This window comes from Lagenorhynchus albirostris, chromosome 11 (genome assembly GCF_949774975.1).
Source record: "Lagenorhynchus albirostris chromosome 11, mLagAlb1.1, whole genome shotgun sequence".
NCBI lineage: Eukaryota > Metazoa > Chordata > Mammalia > Artiodactyla > Delphinidae > Lagenorhynchus > Lagenorhynchus albirostris.
The window spans coordinates 56464235-56485053 of NC_083105.1; the positions used below are offsets into that span (position 1 = coordinate 56464235).

Sequence of the window (20819 nt, forward strand, 5' to 3'; positions counted from 1 at the left end):
TTTTCCATAAAATGATAATACAAAAACCAACCTTGGGACTTCCCTGGTGGCGCAGTGGTTAAGAATCTGCCTGCCAATGCAGGTGACAGGGGTTCAATCCCTGGTCCGGGAAGATCCCACATGCCACAGAGCAACTAAGCCCATGCGCTACAACTACTGAGCCTGCGCTCTAGAGCCCGCAAGCCACAACTACTGAGCCTGCATGCCACAACTACTGAAGCCTGCGTGCCTAGGGCCCGTGCTCCGCAACAAGAGAAGCCACCACAATGAGAAGCCCGGGCACTGCAACAAAGAGTAGTCCCTGCTCGCCCCAACTAGAGAAAGCCTGCGCACAGCAACAAAGACCTAACACAGCCAAAAATAAATAAATAAATAAGTATATTAAAAAGAGAAGAAAACAACCTTACATAGCTCTGGTTAAGACGGAGTAGATTCAAATATGCAAAAGTACTTACTACGATGCCTGACTCAATAAATTCCCTTTCAACATCAAAATGTTAGAGACAGTGATTATATTCCAAGTCGCTCACAAAAAAACTAGATAGCCACACTACATAACTGAAATGTGTCTGTTTCAATAAAAAAATAAATTAGAAGAAAACACACTGTTACCACATTCCTAATTAATGCAACATAGGAAATTTTTTTAAATGAGGAATTAAATTTGTGCTCCTACATGCAATCTAAACATCTTGATTGTTGGCACGTAAAAAAAGTTCATTTAGTCATGAAAGTGATTTTTTGTTTGTTTATCTAACAAATGTCTATTTTCCAGGCATTTTGCTGGGCACTGGAAATAGGGGGAAAAAAACAAAAACAACCACACACACACACAAAAAAAAACAGTGAGCAAATGAAGATGCGGAAACTGTCTTCTTGTTGCTTACAGACTAGTGAGCGAGATAGTTAAGAACAAACATACAGTTTGAGGCTAAGATAAGGCCCCTGAAAATGCAATGAGTGAGAGTGATGGAGACAAGGATTTCCCCAGATGATGGAAAGGGAGGAAGGTCAGGGTAGGGAAACAGGGACCAACTTACACAGGCAGTGTGTTTATACATGAGAACAATCTACGGGATGAAATGTTAACTGAACTGTGATTGGTGAAAACAAAAGTGAGAGGATTTGTTCACGCTTCCCATGAGGGAATGAGCCAGGGAGGAAAAGAATGAAACAGCGAGGAGGAGACTCCGTTTCCCCTGTGAAGTGGCTAAACATGTAAGGAGGCTGAGTGCAACTGGCTGTTTTCAGGTAGAAACATGTATCTGTGACACTGACATCAGCCACTGAGAAAGGAATTCAAAGGTAGCTGATCCCAGAACAACATAGATGACCTGCTTTGGAAAATGTAGAATAAATGCGACTTGCCTGGGCAACAAGAATGTTAGCCATAGGACTGCACCAAAACCCAAGAGCTTTAGGAAGGATAGTTTAGAGACAACAGCCTGAAAAAGCATTTCTTTTAACAGGATAAATGCTTCGAACCTGTGTGAGTAATCCTGGAATTTTCAATAAGCCATATTAATATAAGGAATGACTGACTCTTGCCTAATAAATGAAAGAATGAAGTTTTAGAAATGCAACACCATTCCCTAACTCAAATTGTTTATTTCACAACTTAAAGTTTAACATTAAACAAATACACCTCAAGTCACAATGCAATGATGATTGATGTTTTTCATCAACATCCAATTATCATTCCATCAAACCCTGTTGCCTGGGCCAAGGAAAACACAGAGTACGCATCTAGAAAGGGTTATTCTCCATACCATTTCAAACTAACTTGCAGGATATAACTACACTTACTGCATTTCTGACTTGTTAGATCATGTCACAGGGAACCTCGGCGAGAGAGTTTTGGTGTTGTTATCACCTGTGTTTTCCAAAGAATATTCATTGCTTTTGCTATTTGAAGTTAAAAAGGAAAACACCTTTCATTTCTTTGATTTATTCCATTAGAACAATCTGCATCTGTGCGTTCTTTGTCTTTTGTTAGCTGTGAAGGCAGCCACTTAGGTATCGAACATGATGTCAGGCTGTGGTGTGAGAGGTCTTGCAGGAGGTACAAAACCTGAAGGGATTTCAGAAAAACAAAAACAAAATAAAAACATCCCTTTGACAGGGCTTCAAAGGAGACCATCACATTCAGGAATGGCTCTTCAAAAATAAAAGCACAATCACTTCCCATTTTGTTCTGGGCTCAGCCAGTGGTTCAAAAGAGGAGTGATGGATGGCTTGAAGGTCGCTGTTGTAAAAACGCCCCACGTTCACAGGGAGGCCTTTTGTCCCGGCTCACTTTGCAAGCAGCTCCCTCAGAGAAGCAGGAAGCTTTCTCACCACTTCTCAGACGACTCTCCTCTGGGGAGGCAGCAACAGCTGCTTCACCCTCAGCAGTTCCTTGCTGAGGAAGACAAAGAATGCACCTTCCCTGCCTGAAACTGCAGGGAGGGATGAGCCTTGAAATGTAATTAATTGCTCAAATTGGAATTTGGCCAGAACCCCAGGGCTAACAACTACACTTACAGGGGAGGAAGAAAGGCTTTAATGAACTTAGAAAAAAGAGATCTAAAAATTATATCAACACAGACAACACAATATATCTCACCGTGACACTGCAGCAGGGAATGACTTGGATGGGAGGAAGGAGGGAAGGAAGCTGGGTCTCTTGGGATTCTGGCTCTCCACAGTGTGAATAAAATCACTAAGATGACTTTGCCCCACTTCTAAGAACTTGCCTCACACCAGAATGACAATTAAAGAGCGGATCTGGCTTGACTTTAATATTATTTTAATCTTAACCTCAGTAAAAATGGATACACTCTTATTAAGGACACGTGTTCCTATGGGAGCGGCCTACGCCAAAGCTTATGCAGAGCAGCTCTCAGGGGCCTGGACCCTAGCCCTCGCCAGATTCTCCTCGCCCAACCTTAGAGTCTCACTGCGTGCAGTACATGAGAAGACAAGGAAGGGGGCCCCCAGCTATGGAAATTCAAATTCAATTCAGCCAACATCTGGGGGGCAAGTGGGACTGGGTGCTAAAAGCTGTAGGGCATCACAACAAGTATCTCAGATAAAAGATGTTAATGGGCCACTCTGGGCTTTGGGGAGGGGGAGGGAAAAGACAAAGCTGGCCTTTGACTTGAAACCCAGAGCATGAGAGGGGAATCAAGTCTGAGAGCAATGACTTCTCTAAAGAAATGGGCTCAGAAGGCACAGCCAGATGCACGAGACACAGCACACAAGGTCCAAAAATGGTGTTTAGGGATGGGCAGGAGACCATACCTGCCAAGTGGGAGACTGGTTTCCCAGTGGGTGGGCATCATCTGTGGCAGAGGATCTGGGCCAGGAGATAGCTGGCAGGCGAGAACCCTGGAGGTCATCATTCAGTCTTTCAACAAATACATATTGGGCGTCTACTGTGTTACAGATGTTGTGCTCGATGTTGGGGGCATAAGTGCTCAGCATGATAGACAGAGTCATCTGGGAACTTAGTTCACAGGCAGCAGTAAGTCAGCAAGAGATTTAGATTCATGGGCCAGAACCTAGTTCTCTTTGGTAGGAGAACCAGAGGCCAGCTTTCAGATCAGAGGTCCCCATTCTAAACAGTGACAGCTTACGAATAAGTAACTAGGAAACATGAAAATCAGAGTCTATAGACAAATATTTTTCAAAGTAGGTTTCACAGGTAAAGAGCAAAGAAGTGAAGGAGGAGGTCTTTCTTCTGACCAATGAACCTATGTGCTTTCATGTGGCCTCCTTGTAAACAAACCTATATTGTCCTGGTTGAAGAATACGTTGTCTCATGTAGGGCTTAAAATTTAAGAATAATATGCTCTAAGTTTACCATTCACATATACTTTATAAATATTTATTAATCATCTACTATGTACTAGGTACTGTGTCAGGTCCTTACATGCCAAGATGAAGATAAGTCCTGCCCTCAAGGAACTGGTAGTTAACTGGAGACAGACAAGAAAACAAGCTATCATGAAACAATGTAAGAAATGCCATAACTGCCTCCTACCCCTCCACCTGCATCCCACTAGGATTCTGGTCCAATGGACCCAAGATGGAATTTGGGTCATCGAGAGCTTGGCCTAGGCCAGGAAATTATAATAGCGATGAAAAGAAGCAGAAAGGTCCACTTCAGAGGCAAAATGCGTATGCAAAGGCTAAGTGGGACACTCAGATGAGGCAACAGGTCCAAAGCCTGCAATACTGGATGGACCTAGAATGAAGTGGGGGCTGAAGGAGAGAACTCTGTGTGATACGACGCAGAGAAGGAAGCTGCTCAAAAAGTGAAAGTGTGGCTTTAGAGGGAAAGGGAGGTTAAACAAGTTTCAAAAAGTCAAAGCAGGGCTTCCCTGGTGGCACAGTGGTTGAGAGTCCGCCTGCCAATGCAGGGGACACGGGTTCGTGCCCTGGTCCGGGAAGATCCCACATGCCGCGGAGCGGCTGGGCCCATGAGCCATGGCTGCTAAGCCTGCGCGTCCGGAGCCTGTGCTCCGCAACGGGAGAGGCCACAACAGTGAGAGGCCCGCGTCCCACCAAAAAAAAAAAAAAAAGTCAAAGCAGGGTAATATAAAAGGCAAATGCATAAAGCTCTGAGAACAGAGAGGGTGAGGATGGGGCCTCAACTGTGGTGCAGCAGAGACGGGTTTGTGGAGGGATTAACGGAAGGAAGGATAGTGATTTGATTTTCTAAGAATGAGCAGGAGTTAATCAGATGCAGGAAGAAAAGAACATTCCACGGAGAGGCAACCCCCCAAGCAGAGACATGGCTGCTTCTGAGACCTTGTTGCCATCGGCCTGATGGCCGGGCTTCTATGGAGCAGCGGCATGAGATGAGGTTAAACCAGAAGACAGGAGTCAGATTAATGTTATTTTCATCTTAACTTCTTAATGGAGTAGACGTAGGGAGAAAATGTTCTTGTTTACATTCTTTGGATAGCTGATCTATAAATCACAAACTCAGAGACTTAGGGATATTATAGACACTATCCAGTAAAGATTATTACTGGGTTTTTTTAGTAAAGATTATTTTTATTGACTCCTACAAAAATTAGTTTCTATTTAGCCCACCATAAGTCAACTAGGATTATTTGTGGCTTTCTAACAGTTCAATACCTTCGTCCTTTCTTAGGAAAGCATTAAATCTGCTTTGTTCAGTTAAAAATGAACATGTCTCCTGATGAAATGACAGCCCCTTATATGATCCCAGTACTTAATCACTGTTAAATATAAATTGCAGTGCTGAGGGCTTAAAAGTTGCATAGCTTTTACTTTTGGATCTTCAACCTCTCATATGCTTATTTTCTCAGATTTCCTGATTTAAAAATGACATGAGATAGATTCAGTCATTAGCCACAAATTAAAGATTTGCCACAAGGTACTTCAGCCCCGTGTAGGCTAAAATTCTGGCCGGCTATTTATGGGATTCATCTTTAAAGTCAACAATCCAGCCTCGAGAGGCACTTGGTTGCTGTGCCATTGTTTAAACAATTATTTGGGTGCTTGCGGTGGTGGTGATGTGTCAAATACTGTTCCTCATTATAAAAATCCTATCCTTGGATCCATGTGTACCCAGGTAACATTATTTTCTTCTTTAGGCACGTTCTCTTAAATATTACCAAATGCACAATCACATACAATTACGGATTAAACTTTTGGAACAAGTAGCTGGGATCGTTTGGTGCTAACAGCAGCCAAAGCTGAGATTTGTGTTATACAGAGCAGGAAACTGTGAGCACTTTCATCAGATCTATTTATCGTTCAGCTTAGTTTGTAGTCTTTATTCTGGGTGAATTAATAATAACCCTTTAGAATCACAGAGGACCTTTCTTATGAGAATACAAAGCATTCTCTCATACCTTCTCTAATTCATTTTGCAACAACCCCGTAAAGCAGGAAGGGTCAGGTATTCAGACAGGAAACCAAAGCAGACACTAAATGACTTTCCCCGGGACATATGGTTAGCCACAGACAGAGCCGTAACAAGAATGTGAGTCCCTTGACATCAGGGTCAGCATGGATGCCATCGGAGTGGTGATTCTCAAAGGAGGATCTGTGAAGGCTCTCAGCTTATCCACAGGCTGGGGGCTATGAAGTCAAAAACATGTCCATTCACTGTTACTATTAATTTTATACAATGAATGTCCGGGATGTGACAATCGCTGTAATATGGTTGCTGGTGTGAGGACTCCTGTCTTTAAAAAAACATATAAAACAACCCTCTCCCTCAGCCCTTCTTCTTGCGCTACTACTCTACTATTCAATTTCACTCCTTTTCTCCTTCCTTCCTTCCTTCCTTTTTTCCTCCATCAAGAACAGGACTGAGACACACAGGCTGCAATCCTGGCACAACTTCAAACTAATAATTTAAAATCTTTGTTCAACACTTATTTAGTATGGAATGGGAGACACCAATTTTCTAATAGTAAAAGTATTCTAGAAAAACAGATACACTTAATAATTCACATCAGCTGACCGACATGGGTTTCATTTTTTTTCTCCGGTCGTATTTTTGCAATAATTTTTCAAATAACGACTTCTTGGGAAACATATTAAAGGATTTGAAATGTAAGCAATAAAATAAATCACTTGCTCCCTGTAAACAGCACCCCGCCCGTGCATTATTCAGGTTCAGAATTTAGCTGACTGTAACTGCTGAATTCAAAGACCAGTCAGCTTTCATATGTATGCTACAATAGTACTAAACACACACACACCAGAGATTGATTAGCATATATGAGGGAAAGTTCTAATTTTTCACTTTTCACTGGAGGGCACAGTCTACTTTGATGAGAGGAGAACGGGACCAGTTTTCATTCTGCTTATTCTGTAAAGAGCCCTGAGTACAGCCTTGAAATCACTGGCACCATATTTCTGATTGTTTCCCCAGAACTGTACATCTGCAGCCCTAACCCTTCTCAGAGCTCCAGGCTCACTTTCTAATTGCCTGATTGCAAAATCCCTGTGCAGGTCACTTCTCCACATCAAACTCCATAGGTCCAAATCAACTCAACATTTCTCCTCCAAAATCCTCCAGTTTATGTCTTGAGACTCAAAAAAATATTTCTTTCATGGAAATCTCCTTCTGCATTTCTATAGTCACTAACTTTCGTTTGTTGACTCATTCATTCAATAGTTCATTCAGGAGTCCCTAGGCACTATTCTAGGCACTAGGAAACCAGAGACCCTTAGGAAATTACCTAATGAGCAATGATAGTTACAATCCCAAGATTATAATTATTACAGCATTATACCCTGGCTCTGTTACCTCATCCCCGAACAAATGCAATAATCCTTTCCAGGTCCGTTTTCTTCTTCCCCAGATCTATCCATCCTATTCCATCCATTTAATCTATCTTATTACCCTATAGCTGCATTACTTTTCTTAAAAATCCTCTCCTCAAAAACAGTCTGTGAATTTCTATAGCCAATGAAACAGCCCACATTAGGGTCCTTGGCAATCTGGGCAGGGTGTCGTAGAGAACAAAGCCCTCACCTGCGCCTGGGGGACCAGGTTTCAAGACTGGCCCCCAACGCTGATGCGAGAGTGACAGAGCCCTTCACCACCCCGTGCCTCAGTCGCCTCACTTGTAAATGAGAAGATCAGATTAAAAACGTACTCATGTCTAAAATCCTTTCCACTTCTGAAATGTTATGCTTCAGTCGATGAATGTGCTCCAGCTAGTAGACAACATGTTTTTCCCATGCAGGTCGTGTTCCTCTGCCCCAGTGTCCTGACTCTAAAATACCCATCTTTACTCTTCTTCTTCTCTCCCATTAAAAACCATGCACATTCCACATGGTTTTGTTCGAATGTCACCCTTTAATCCGTGGACTACGAGTGAGACCCTCATTTGAACTCTCCTATGACTTTGTACATACCACTTACTTAAATCAAGTATGCTGTAACTGAAGTGACTTTAAAGTTCACACACTCTACGTCAGATGTAAAGAAATGTTATTTAATCACAAGCCTCTATTGTCTTTGATAGCGATGGAAAAAAATACCTTATCTGGGTAACAGAGTCAATTTTTGTTTAAAGCTTATTCTCTTGCAGTTTAGCTAGGTGTATTTGGGGTACATGTTTTCACAGTTATCTCACACCTCTATATCTTAGTCTTTCTCTCCCAGTAGCTTCTGAGCAACAAGAGATTCCTAGAAAACATCATGGTGGCAGGCGTGAGAGGTCCCTGTCACCTGCGCAGTCCTCAGCTCCTCACTGGTCTCACTGAGCCATGTCACCTCACTTGACCATTGGATGAATTCCTCTTTGCCTGCTGCATCTCCTGGTACTCCCCTGGCCTGTATGCATCTGCTGCTGATGCCCAGAGGGCCCACCATGGCTCCTGACCCAACACTGCCCATTTGACCTTGCCCTGCCCTGACATTAGGTCTCCTTGCTTCCCCTTCTGGGCCTGGGCATTTCTGCATCTCCCCATGACACACATGGGCTGCAGGCTGCAGGGGACCAGGGGTGGGAGGGGCTCCATCTCAAGTGCTCTACAGACTGAACACACACAATCATTTCTGCTCTACTGGAGTTGCTCCATGTTATTGTGGGACAACAGTTGCAGAGCAGCAAAAAGTTATAGACATTAAAATTATCCAATTACTCCACTCATTCTGCTTTATGTTTACTTATTTGAGACTATGCTTTATTCTTCCTACTAGAAGAAACCTGTCTTCAAATTGTGGTTTACTCTTCTCTGTATCCTTCTCCATAAACTAACCCTAGAAATTTGCAAGTCTTCTGCCATATTTTTCTATCAATTTATTAGATGTTGATTTCTCTTTTTTCTTATAGAAGAGAAAAGGAAAGCAGGTATACAGAACAGACGGGATTAAGAAAATGGATTTAAATTCTTTCTGTGCTTTATGGCTAGGAATTATGAATATTTATCACAGAAGACAAATTTGACAATTAGAAGAAATTTCACTAAAGTGAATGAATTACAGTGTTTATATGATACAGAGGATTTAAAAGCCAGTATAATCTTATATCATATTTACAAAAGTATCATGTCCAAGCCTAAGAAAGTTTATTAGTTATTATTTGTATGCTAGTTACAGAAAAATGTGCTACATGGCTTTATACAAAATGGCTCTTATTGTCTCATGCAACAAGCAGTATTGTAATGGCAGCCCATGGAGGATATGCCAGCTCAGAGATAGTAACTAGGAACCAGGTCTTTTTTATTCTCCAACATCAGCATCCTTGCTACCTCCTCAAAGTCATAAGAGGGATGCTACACTTCCAGGTATCTTCTCCTCATCCTAGACAAGAGAAGGATAAAGCGTTCTCTCCCTAGAAGACGTTCGCCTTTTCGTTCAGGAAAAAATGTTCTTCCTAGAGACTGTAACTGAGCAGGACTCTATGGGGCCTTCCCAGGAAAGGACCACCCCCCCCAACCCATGACCTCCTTTTGCCTCTTTTTTGTAGAAAAATTTTAGCCTCCTAGGGCTTCCTCGAGTTACAAAGAACAAATTTAATCAGAGAAGTGAGAAAATGCAAAAACAAAGGAAAACAGTCAAGCAAGACAAAATAATAATAGCTTAGCCATTAAACAAAGTCAAGGAACTTTAGTTCCTCCTCAAGGGCTATAGATAATATTCTGAGCCATATCCTTGAGCTGTTCTTCAGATACTGAAAGCCTCACAAGGTGGAAGTTAACTGCATGCTGACCAAAAGCAAGTAGACCCCAAACCAGTTGGAGCTAGAAGGTCGATGATGTTGACTTCCGAAACACCACCCTGTTCCCTGTTACCTCACCACCAACCAAGCAGAAGAATGCCTAGAAGCTGATCACACACCCTACAAACCCCCTCCCTCACCCTGTATCAAAATCCTTTCCCTGAAAGCCATTGAGGAATTCAGGCCTTTTGAGCATTAGCTGCCTGGACTCCTTGCTTGGTGCCCTGCAATAAATGCTGCACTTTCCTTCAACACTAGCCAATGTCAGTCGATTGGCTTTACTGCACACAGGTTAGTGGACCCAACTTTGGTGTGGTAATAAGACTTCTACTTACATATCATTTGCTAAGAATATTCTTCAGGTCCTCTCCATCTCCCCATAACTGGAAGAGAGTCAGGGACAGTGAGTGCTTTAATTTTCCTGCCTTGAAAAAAAACACAGGAGAAAAGAAGATTGTGAAAAGAAGGCACTCAATTGAGTACCATCTTTAACAAGAAATAGATGACAGAACAGCTCTTGCTGAAGAGAGAAATATTTAGCCTCAAGAATAGGAAACTGTATAAAAAAACAATGCCTGTCTTGAAATATGTGAAGGGCTATTATGAGAAGGAGACTTGTTTGTGTTGTTCAAAAAGGCAGATCCAGAATCAATAGGTGGGTCTTACTGGGGAACATTTCCTTCTTTACCTTAGTCAGAACACATTTGTTTTCAAGAAAATAAACCTAATCAAATTAGATTAAGATGAAAGTACAATTGACCCTTGAACAACATGTGTTTGAACTGCATAAGTCCACTTATACGTGGATTTTTGTTGTTGAAGTATAGCTGATTTGTAATAATGTTATATTAGTTTAAAGTGTACAACACAGTGATTCAGTATTTTTACAGATTAGCGCATTTTTTTTCAGTAGTACATACTACAGTGCTACACGATCCAAGCTTGGTTGAATCTGAGGATAAGGAGGAACTGCTTCTATGGAGGAACAGTATATACAAGGGGCTGACTATAAATTACAAGTGGATTATGTGGATTTTCAACTCCTTGGAGGGTCGGTGCCCCTAACTCCCACATTGTTCTAGGATCGACTTAGTTAATGACAATAACACAGAGGAATATCATGGAGCATGAGGTACAGCAGGTATCACAGGACCTCAAAGCCATCAGTCATTATCTCTCTCTCCCCTTCCTTCCCTTCTCCTCCCCTCTCTCCTTCTCTCAGTCTTCCTCTCTGTCTGTCTGTCTCCATTTCTCTCTGTCTCTCTGCCTCTCTCTCACATGTGCACATGGCCTTTCATATCTGCTCCACTTTGCACTGTTGCAGTATTGCTCTCTCTCTGCACACAGCACACCAGTTCTCTGCTAAACTCATTTCTTACTCAGGGCCCACCTCAGGTATCCCAAAAGGATGAATTCCTATAGTTTAAAAAGTTGGTTTCTGGTCTTGATTTCAAATTTCTAAGAGGACAATATCTCACTGAACCAGCGAAAGTCATATGTTTACCGCTGGTTCTATCAAATGTAATCAAGAAAAACAAGGATCCATGGGACATGGGGCTATCCTTACTTAAACTGTGACAAGGCAAATTCTCTAAGAAGACTTGGAGATAGAGAAGAAATCATGGACATATCAAGTAAATATTCCCATGTCTGCCCTCTGTCATTCATCTTCCTCTCTACTGTCAAATTAATCTTTCTGAAAGACAGTTTCATTTATATCACGTATTCACCTATTCACAAACTTTCCATGACTAGACTGTCTATAAAATATCACCTGGCACTCAAGGTTCTTTGCAATGTAGTCCCAACGCACTTTTCTAATTTGATTTTTTACTACTCCCCTCTCTTGCTCCAATCAAATACAGAGAGGTCTTCTACCCTTTCCCCTGTACTTTGGGTGACCACACATGCGGTTTGCCCGGGACAGTCCCAGTTTGTTCTGTTGCTTAGGTACAATTATTATTACAATTATTAAAAGTGCCCCATTTTTAGTCTCTAATACGCCCTGATTTAGATGATAGAGGAATGATCCTCCTACCTAGAGGCCCATCCCCTCATCAACTTCAAGTTGCCAAAGCTTCACTATTCCTCAACGTCCAGGAAAAATGCCAACTTATTTTTACACAAAGCCTTCTCCAACCTAAGAAGGTCAAAATAATGCCTCTTTCCTCTTAACTCCTTTAGTATTTTATTTGCTTCTTCTCTTTATTATCCTTGACACTTCCTATATTTTATCATAATTGAAATTTCTGATCGCCCTTGTGCTCATTTGGAGGACCCAGATGAAAAATTATACAATTACCTTGCTTTTGTCAGGATGTAAAACCAAGAAATGTGTTCAGCCGACCAAGGTGGTTTATCATGCTGCAGAAATGCACCTGGAAAGCACTAAGAAAACAAAATCGCATGGATGAGTGAAATCAACTCAAAATCAAATTTTAACATTAACTCAGTGGCTGCTCTAGGAAACTGAAACAAAATCCCTTTGTTGTGTGTGTCTTAACTTCACTGTCAGGTTCCAGTTAGCTCCAGAGAAAGGCTGACATATCAACAACAGAGGTGGCAGGGCTGGGCATGGTGGCAATTCTGGGTACAGTTCTTGCACTCAACCACCTCAGACTCTCTTAACCCTTTCCTGGTGTCTGATGGTAAAGTCATAGAGTCAGGCTCTCAGGGCAGACAGGCCTGGGTCAAACCTCAGCTTTGTCACTTCTAGCTCTATGTCCGGGGCCAGTTACTCATTCTCTTGGAAGCCTTGGTTTCCCCATCCATAAAATAGAGTTTGACAGTGCAGATCCCATAGAGAAGTTTTGAGGACTAAAAGAGATAATGGGTGTAATCTGCTTTGCACAGTATGATTTTATAATTATATTTTTATCATTATATGGTTCAAAGTCTATGAAACATGTATTCCTGAGCACCCATGGAATTATTGCCAGGATATCATAAAGTTACATATACACCAAGCACTGCTGACAGTTGAGTAAATAATATGTCTCACATGCATAAGTGCCATTATTTTTTGAAATATTAGAATTAATACAATAAGAAATAAACTTAAAGTATTCTGAATGCAGCAATTATTATTATTTACTTTATCAGTAGAGACTAATAGTGTTAACTGGATCAGATGACTGGCCATGAGAGTTTTAGATGTTAAAAGTGACTCCATATTTGAAAAGGGTGGTAGCTCCTGCTTTCACTTTCCAATTCCTGATAGACCCTTTCAAAGGAGAATTTTCCACTTCTCCAGGTCTTTGTGACCAGCTATTTTCCACGACACACATAGCTGGCTCCACTGGCTTCTGCAGGGCTGGGGCACTGAGCCTGGGCCAGCACCTGTGTGTAGCCAAGTGTTCTGGAATCTTACAGTGGATGTGAGGGTGGGGATTACTTGCCCATGACTTGAGAGACAGGAACTGAAAATGTAATCAGGCAAAGAGCCTCTAGGAAGTGCCAATCAAATTCCCAGATGTTTATGCAAATGTGTTATCAATTAAAAGTTGTTGGGCAGGAAGGGAAAGTTCAGGTACAAACTTAAGGAGATGCAACTTAGGGGACCCTGGAGAGACAATGTTCAAAGCAGAGGCCCTGGTAAGCAGATATCTGCCTCAACTCTCTATTGGAGGTAAGAGCATCTAAAATCTACATGGGCAAGTGAACACAGTTCTGCTATTACAGTGTCATTTTTTCACGAAAACATATTATACCCTCAACTTGAGTGTCAGTACTTTATGTACAAACGTAAAGTCTGACTCAAATTTATACCCCGTGTAATATCTAGAAGAGTGTCTTGCACATATTAGGTGTTCAAGAGCTGTCTCCTATTAGCATCATTCAGCCTTGGAAGAGGCTTCCCTCTCTGATGATACACATTACATCCTTCGTGGTATTTAAGCAAGTCTCATAAACAATTGTGTACTGGGGAGATCTTCAAGATGGCGGAGAAGAAAGATGTGGAGATCAACTTCCTCCCCACAAATACATCAGAAATACATCTACATGTGGAACAACTCCTACAGAACACCTACTAAACACTGGCAAAAGACCTCAGACTTCCCAAAAGATATTTCTTTTTCCTTTTTCTCTTATTGTGAGTGTGTATGTGTATGCTTCTTTGTGTGATTTTGTCTGTATAGCTTTGCTTTTACCATTTGTCCTAGGGTTCTGTCTGTCTGTTGTTGGTATAGTTTTTAGTGCTTACTATCATTGGTGGATTTGTTTTTTGGTTTGGCTGCTCTCTTCTTTCTTTTTTATTTTCTTTTTTTATTACTTTTTAATTTTTTTTAATTTTAATAATTTTTTCTAGTTGTTTTTTTTTTTTTTTTTTGCGGTACATGGGCCTCTCACTGTTGTGGCCTCTCCTGTTGCGGAGCACAGGCTCCGGACGCGCAGGCTCAGCAGCCATGGTTCATGGGCCTAGCTGTTTCGTGGCATGTGGGATCTTCCTGGACCAGGGCATGAACCCGTGTCCCCTGCATCGGCAGGCAGACTCTCAACCACTACGCCACCAGGGAAGCCCTCTAGTTTTTATTTTAATAACTTTATTTTTTTTTCTTCCTTTCTTTCTTTTTTTCTCCTTTTTCTTTTGAGCGATGTGGCTGACAGGGGCTTGGTGGTCCAGCCGCGTGTCAGGCCTGTGTCTCTGAGGAGGGGGAGCCGACTTCGGGACATTGGTCCACCAGAGACCTCCGAGCTCCATGTAATATCAAACGGTGAAAGTGCGCCCAGAGACCTCCACCTCAATGCTAAGACCCAGCTCCACTCAACAACCAGCAAGCTACAGTGCTGGACACCCTATGCCAAACAACTACCAAGACAGGAACACAACCCCACCCATTAGCTGAGAAGCTGCCTAAAATCATAATAAGGTCACAGACACCCCAAAACACACCACCGGACACAGTCCTACCCACCAGAAAGACAAGATCCAGCCTCATCCACCAGAACACAGGCACCAGTCCCCTCCACCAGGAAGCCTACACAACCCACTGAACCAACCTTAGCCACTGGGGCAGATGCCAAAAACAATGGGAACTACCACTGCAGCCTGTGAAAAGGAGACCCCAAACACAATAAGTTAAGCAAGATGAGAAGACAGAGAAACGCACAGCAGATGAAGGAGCAAGGTAAAAACGTACCAGACCAAACAAATGAAGAGGAAATAGGCAGTCTACCTGAAAAAGAATTCAGAGTAATGATAGTAAAGATGATCCAAAATCTTGGAAACAGAACGGAGAAAATACATGAAACGTTTCACAAGGGCCTAGAAGAACTAAAGAGCAAACAAACAATGATGAACACGATAAATGAAATTAAAAATTCTCTAGAAGGAATGAATAGCAGAATAACTGAGGCAGAAGAACGGATAAGTGACCTGGAAGATAAAATAGTGGAAATAACTACTGCAGAGCAGAATAAAGAAAAAAGAATGAAAAGACTTGAGGAGAGTCTCAGAGACCTCTGGGACAACATTAAACACACCAACAGAGGGGGCAAGGTCCTGAGGTCCGCGCGCGCTGCGCGGCCAGAGGCAGCAGGCATGGCGGAGGATGGAGGCGGTAGTGTCCAACGCAACAGTCGGGGTTGCCCATGAGAAGGTGGCGGTGTAGGCACACAGGCTACGTGGAGGCCAGCAGTGGTGGCCGGGCCATGGCGGGAGACCGTTTTCGCTGGGCTCCCTGAGGTGCGCTCCCTGAAGTCTCGGTGAGCCGTGACCCATGGGCTCGTTGAGCAGCCGAGTGCTGTGCCACCCGGGGTGAGCCCGAGCCCAGCAGGAGCCCGGTTCTGGGGCTGGGGGCTCGGCCTGGAGGCCGGAGAGTGGTGGCGACGCAGCCGCCCACGGCTTCTGTTACTGTCCGGGCAGCCGTAAGCGCTAGCGGAGCAGAGGGGCCTTCTGCTACTGTCACCCCGATTCTGAGACAGACGAGGATGAGCAGGAAGGGGACGGGCAGCAGCGACTCCTCAACACCCCTCGAAGGAAAAAATTGAAGAGTACGTCCAAATATATTTATCAAACATTATTTTTAAATGGTGAAAACAGTGGCATTAAGATTTGTGCTCTAGGAGAGGAGTGGAGCTTACACAAAATATATTTATGTCAATCTGGCTACTTTTCTAGTATGTTCGGTGGTTCATGGAAGGAGTCCAGCATGAATATTATTGAACTGGAGATTCCAGACCAGAATATTGATATAGAAGCACTGCAGGTGGCATTTGGGTCATTGTATCGAGATGATGTCTTAATAAAGCCCAGTCCAGTTATTGCCATTTTGGCAGCAGCTTGTATGCTACAGTTGGATGGTTTAATACAGCAGTGTGGTGAGACGATGAAGGAAACAGTTAATGTGAAAACCGTATGTGGCTATTACACATCAGCAGGGACCTATGGACTGGACTCTGTAAAGAAAAAGTGCCTTGAATGGCTTCTAAACAATCTGATGACTCACCAGAATGTTGAACTTTTTAAAGAACTCAGTATAAATGTCATGAAACAACTCATTGGCTCATCTAACTTATTTGTGATGCAAGTGGAGATGGATGTATACACAGCCCTTAAAAAGTGGATGTTCCTTCAACTTGTGCCTTCTTGGAATGGATCTTTTTTTTTTTGCGGTACGCAGGCCTCTCACCGCTGTGGCCCCTCCCGCTACGAAGCACAGGTTCCGGACGCGCAGGCTCAGCGGCCATGGCTCACGGGCCCAGCCGCTCCGCGGCATGTGGGATCCTCCCGGACCGGGGCCACGAACCCGCGTCCTCTGCATCTGCAGGCAGACTCCCAACCACTGCGCCACCAGGGAAGCCCTGGAATGGATCTTTAAAACAGTTTTTGACTGAAACAGATGTCTGGTTTTCTAAGAGGAGAAAAGATTTTGAAGGTATGACCTTCCTTGAAACTGAGCAAGGAAAACCATTTGTGTCAGTATTCAGACATTTAAGGTTACAGTATATTATCAGTGATTTGGCCTCCACGAGAATTATCGAACAAGATTCTCCAGTACCTTCAGAATGGTTATCTTCTGTGTATAAACAGCAGTGGCTTGCTATGCTCTGGGCAGAACAAGACAGTGAGGTGGGGCCTCAAGAAATCAATAAAGAAGAGCTAGAGGGAAATAGCATGAGGTGTGGTAGAAAGCTTGCCAAAGATGGTGAATACTGCTGGCGGTGGACAGGTTTTAACTTCAGCTTTGACCTGCTTGTAACTTACACCAATCGATACATCATTTTCAAACACAAGACACTGAATCAGCCATGTAGTGGATCTGTCAGTTTACAACGTTGAAGGAGCATAACATTTAGATTACATTTGGCTTCTTTTGATAGTAGTGTAAAACTAATACGGAGTAGAACCAACTGGCTATCAAATACTTACACTTGAAAAGGACCAAGAACAAGTAGTGATGAACGTGGACAGCAGGCTTCTGATCTTCCCTTTATATATCTGCTGTAACTTCCTGTATATATCGCCAGAAAAAAGAACTGAAAATAATCCTCATCCAGAAAATCCAGAAAACTGAGGATCTCATCAGTTGGAAACAGTAGCACTTTGTAAACCTTTCTGGCCAGCTTTAATTTAATAGCCCTGTAGATATCCACATCTGAGGTGACTAACAGTGACAAAGGCCTTATGAACTGTTCAGATAATACAGAAGACTATTCTTATCCTCATTACATTTCTATGCATATATAAAAAAACATTTTAAAGCCAAGAAAATATCTGTCAAACCGTTTGTTATAAAGATGTCGACCCATGCTTTTTAATTTGGCATCAGTAGAAAATTGCCATAGGTAAATTTCACATTTCTCTGCAACCAAATATAGAGGTAATTTTTAGCTTGAACTTTGATCCTACCTAATGTTAGTGAACCTCAATTATCCATCTGTAAGTTTTATTTTTATTTGGCTAAAAGAATGCCAAAGGAATAATTTGGCCAATTATAAATGCTGTTTCAGTTGGTGTGTTTAAAGCTGTCCTTTAATTTTTTCAACTTCTCTTTATGATTCCTCCTCCTAGTCGAATATTCATCCAATCTATATATGTTTTTAATCATTAAATATTTTTTCATGGTAAAAAAAAAAAAACCAACATTCGAATTATAGGGGTCCCAGAAGAAGAGAAAAAGAAAGGGGCTGAGAAAATATTTGAAGACATTATAGTTGAAAACTTCCCTAATATGGGAAAGGAAACAATCAAGTCCAGGAAGCTCAGAGAGCCCCATACAGGATACAGGGAGAGACATGCCAAGACACAAATAATCAAACTATCAAAAATTAAGGAAAAAATATTAAAAGCAGCAAGGGAAAAGAAACAAATAACATAGAGGGAATCCCCATAAGGTTAACAGCTGATCTTTCAGCAGAAACTCTGCAAGTCAGAAGAGGGTGGCAGGACATATGTAAAGTGATGAAAGGGAAAAACCTACAACAAAGATTACTCTACCCAGGAAAGATATTATTCCGATTCAACAGAGAAATTAAAACCTTTACAAACAAGCAAAAGCTAAGAGAATTCAGCACCACCAAACTAGCATTACAACACATGCTAAAGGAACTTCTCTAGGCAGGAAACACAAGAGGAGGAAAGGACCTACAATAACAAACCAAAAACAATTTAGAAAATGGTAATAGGAACATACATATCGATAATTACCTTAAATGTAAATGGATTAAATGCTCCAACCAAAAGACATAGACTGGCAGAATGGATACAAAAACAAGATCTGTATATATGTTGTCTACAAGAGACCCACTTCAGATCTAGGGACACATACAGACTGAAAGTGAGGGGAAGGAAAAAGATATTCCATGCAAATGGAAATCAAAAGAAAGCTGGAGTAGCAATTCTCATATCGGACAAAATAGACTTTAAAATAAAGACTATTACAAGAGACAAAGAAGGACACTACATAATCATCAAGGGATCAATCCAAGAAGGAAATATAACAATTGTAAATATTTACACACCCAACATAGGAGTACCTCAATACATAAGGCAAATGCTAAAGATGCTTTCATGTAAAAGAATGGAATTAGAACACTCCCTAACACCATACACAAAAATAAACTCAAAATGGATTAAAGACCTAAATGTAAGGCCAGACACTATCAAACTCTTAGAGGAAAACATAGGCAGAACACTCTATGACATAAATCACAGCAAGATCCTTTTTGACCCACCTCCTAGAAAAATGGAAATAAAAACAAAAATAAACAAATGGGACCTAATGAAACTTAGAAGCTTTTGTACAGCAAAGGAAACCATAAACAAGATGAAAAGACAACCCTCAGGATAGGAGAAAATATTTGCAAATGAAGCAGCTGACCAAGGATTAATCTCCAAAATTTACAAGCAGCTCATGCAGCTCAATATCAAAAAAACAAACAACCCCATCCAAAAATGGGCAGAAGACCTAAATAGACATTTCTCCAAAGAAGATATACAGATTGCCAACAAACACATGAAAGAATGCTCAACATCACTAATTATGAGAGAAATGCAAAACAAAACTACAATGAGGTATCACCTCACACCAGTCAGAATGGCCATCATCAAAAAATCTACAAACAATAAATGCTGGAAAGGGTGTGGAGAAAAGGGAACCCTCTTGCACTGTTGGTGGGAATATAAATTGATACAGCCACTGTGGAGAACAGTATGGAGGTTCCTTAAAAAACTAAAAATAGAACTACCATATGATCCAGCAATCCCACTACTGGGCATAAATCCAGAGAAAACCATAATTTAAAAAGAGTCATGCACCACAATGTTCATTGCAGCTCTATTTACAATAGCCAGGACATGGGAGCAACCTAAGTGCCCATAGACAGATGAATGGATAAAGAAGATGTGGCACATATATACAATGGAATATTACTCAGTCATAAAAAGAAACAAAATTGAGTTATTTGTGAGGTGGATGGCCCTAGAGACTGTCATACAGAGTGAAGTAAGTCAGAAAGAGAAAAACAAATACCATATGCTCACATATATATGGAATCTAAAAAAAATAAAATAAAAAGTCATGAAGAACCCAGTGGCAGGACAGGAATAAAGACGCAGATGTAGAGAATGGACTTGAGGACACGGGGAGGGGGAAGGGTAAGCTGGGACAAAGTGAGAGAGTGGCACTGACATATATACACTACCAAATGTAAAACAGATAGCTAGTGGGAAGCAGCCACATAGCGCAGGGAGATCAGCTCAGTGCTCTGTGACCACCTAGAGGGGTGGGATAGGGAGGGTGAGAGGGAGTTACAGGAGGGAGGAGATATGGGGATATATGTATATGTATAGCTGATTCACTTTGTTATAAAGCAGAAACTAACACACCATTGTAAAGCAATTATACTCTAATAAAGATGTTAAAAAACAAACAACAACAACAAAAAGATGCAAAAAACAGAAAGGATACACAGATAGGATCACAGGGAGCCACGACCTTGTGAAGGCGCATCGGTGGAGCTTGGGAGCCAACAGCTTGATCAGAGCCCTTCATACTTCTCTCTGTTTAAACTCTCTGCCTTAACAAAAGAGCAAGCATGCAGGGGCACTGAACTGTTTTCAATGTTCTGTACATGACTCAGGCTTCTATGCTGTTCATGTGTTTTGATATAAAGTTGAATAAACCAAACTCTAGTTGTTGCCATTGTTTTTTTTTCTTTTTTTTTAACAACTTTATTGGAGTACAATTGCTTTACAATGGTGTGTTAGTTTCTGCTGTATTACAGAGTGAATCAGCTATATGTATACATATACCCCCCCATATCTCCTCCCTCTTGCGTCTCCCTCCCACCCTCCCTATCCCACCCCTCTAGGTAGTCACAAAGCATGATGCTGATTTCCCTGTGCTATGCAGCTGCTTCCTACTAGCTACCTATTTTACATTTGGTAGTGTATATATGTCCATGCCACTCTCTCACTTTGTCCCAGCTTACCCTTCCCCCTCCCCGTGTCCTCAAGTCTATTTTCTACATCTGCGTCTTTATTCCTGTCCTGCCCCTAGGTTCTTCAGAACCTTTTTTTTTTTTTTTTTTTAGATTCCATATAGATGCGTTAGCATACGGTATTTATTTTTCTCTTTCTGACTTATTTCACTCTGTATGACAGTCTCTAGG

At 41.8% G+C, this 20819-nt stretch overlaps 1 protein-coding gene and 1 long non-coding RNA gene across 2 annotated transcripts in view; one reads left to right on the forward strand and one right to left on the reverse strand.

Annotated features, from left to right (window-relative positions):
- Window positions 1–20819, reverse strand: part of LOC132529349 (uncharacterized) — a 215425-nt gene that overhangs the window by 82240 nt on the left and 112366 nt on the right. Inside the window, exons 5-6 of the long non-coding RNA XR_009543424.1 lie at window positions 12007–12092; window positions 10040–10129 (exon numbers count right to left, since the gene is read on the reverse strand). This is a non-coding gene — a long non-coding RNA (uncharacterized LOC132529349). The remainder of the gene's footprint in view (window positions 1–10039; window positions 10130–12006; window positions 12093–20819) is intronic.
- Window positions 15425–17221, forward strand: LOC132528951 (germ cell-less protein-like 1). The gene is given in 3 exon segments (XM_060165123.1): window positions 15425–16292; window positions 16508–17055; window positions 17057–17221. Coding segments are annotated over 3 exon segments (1581 nt in total).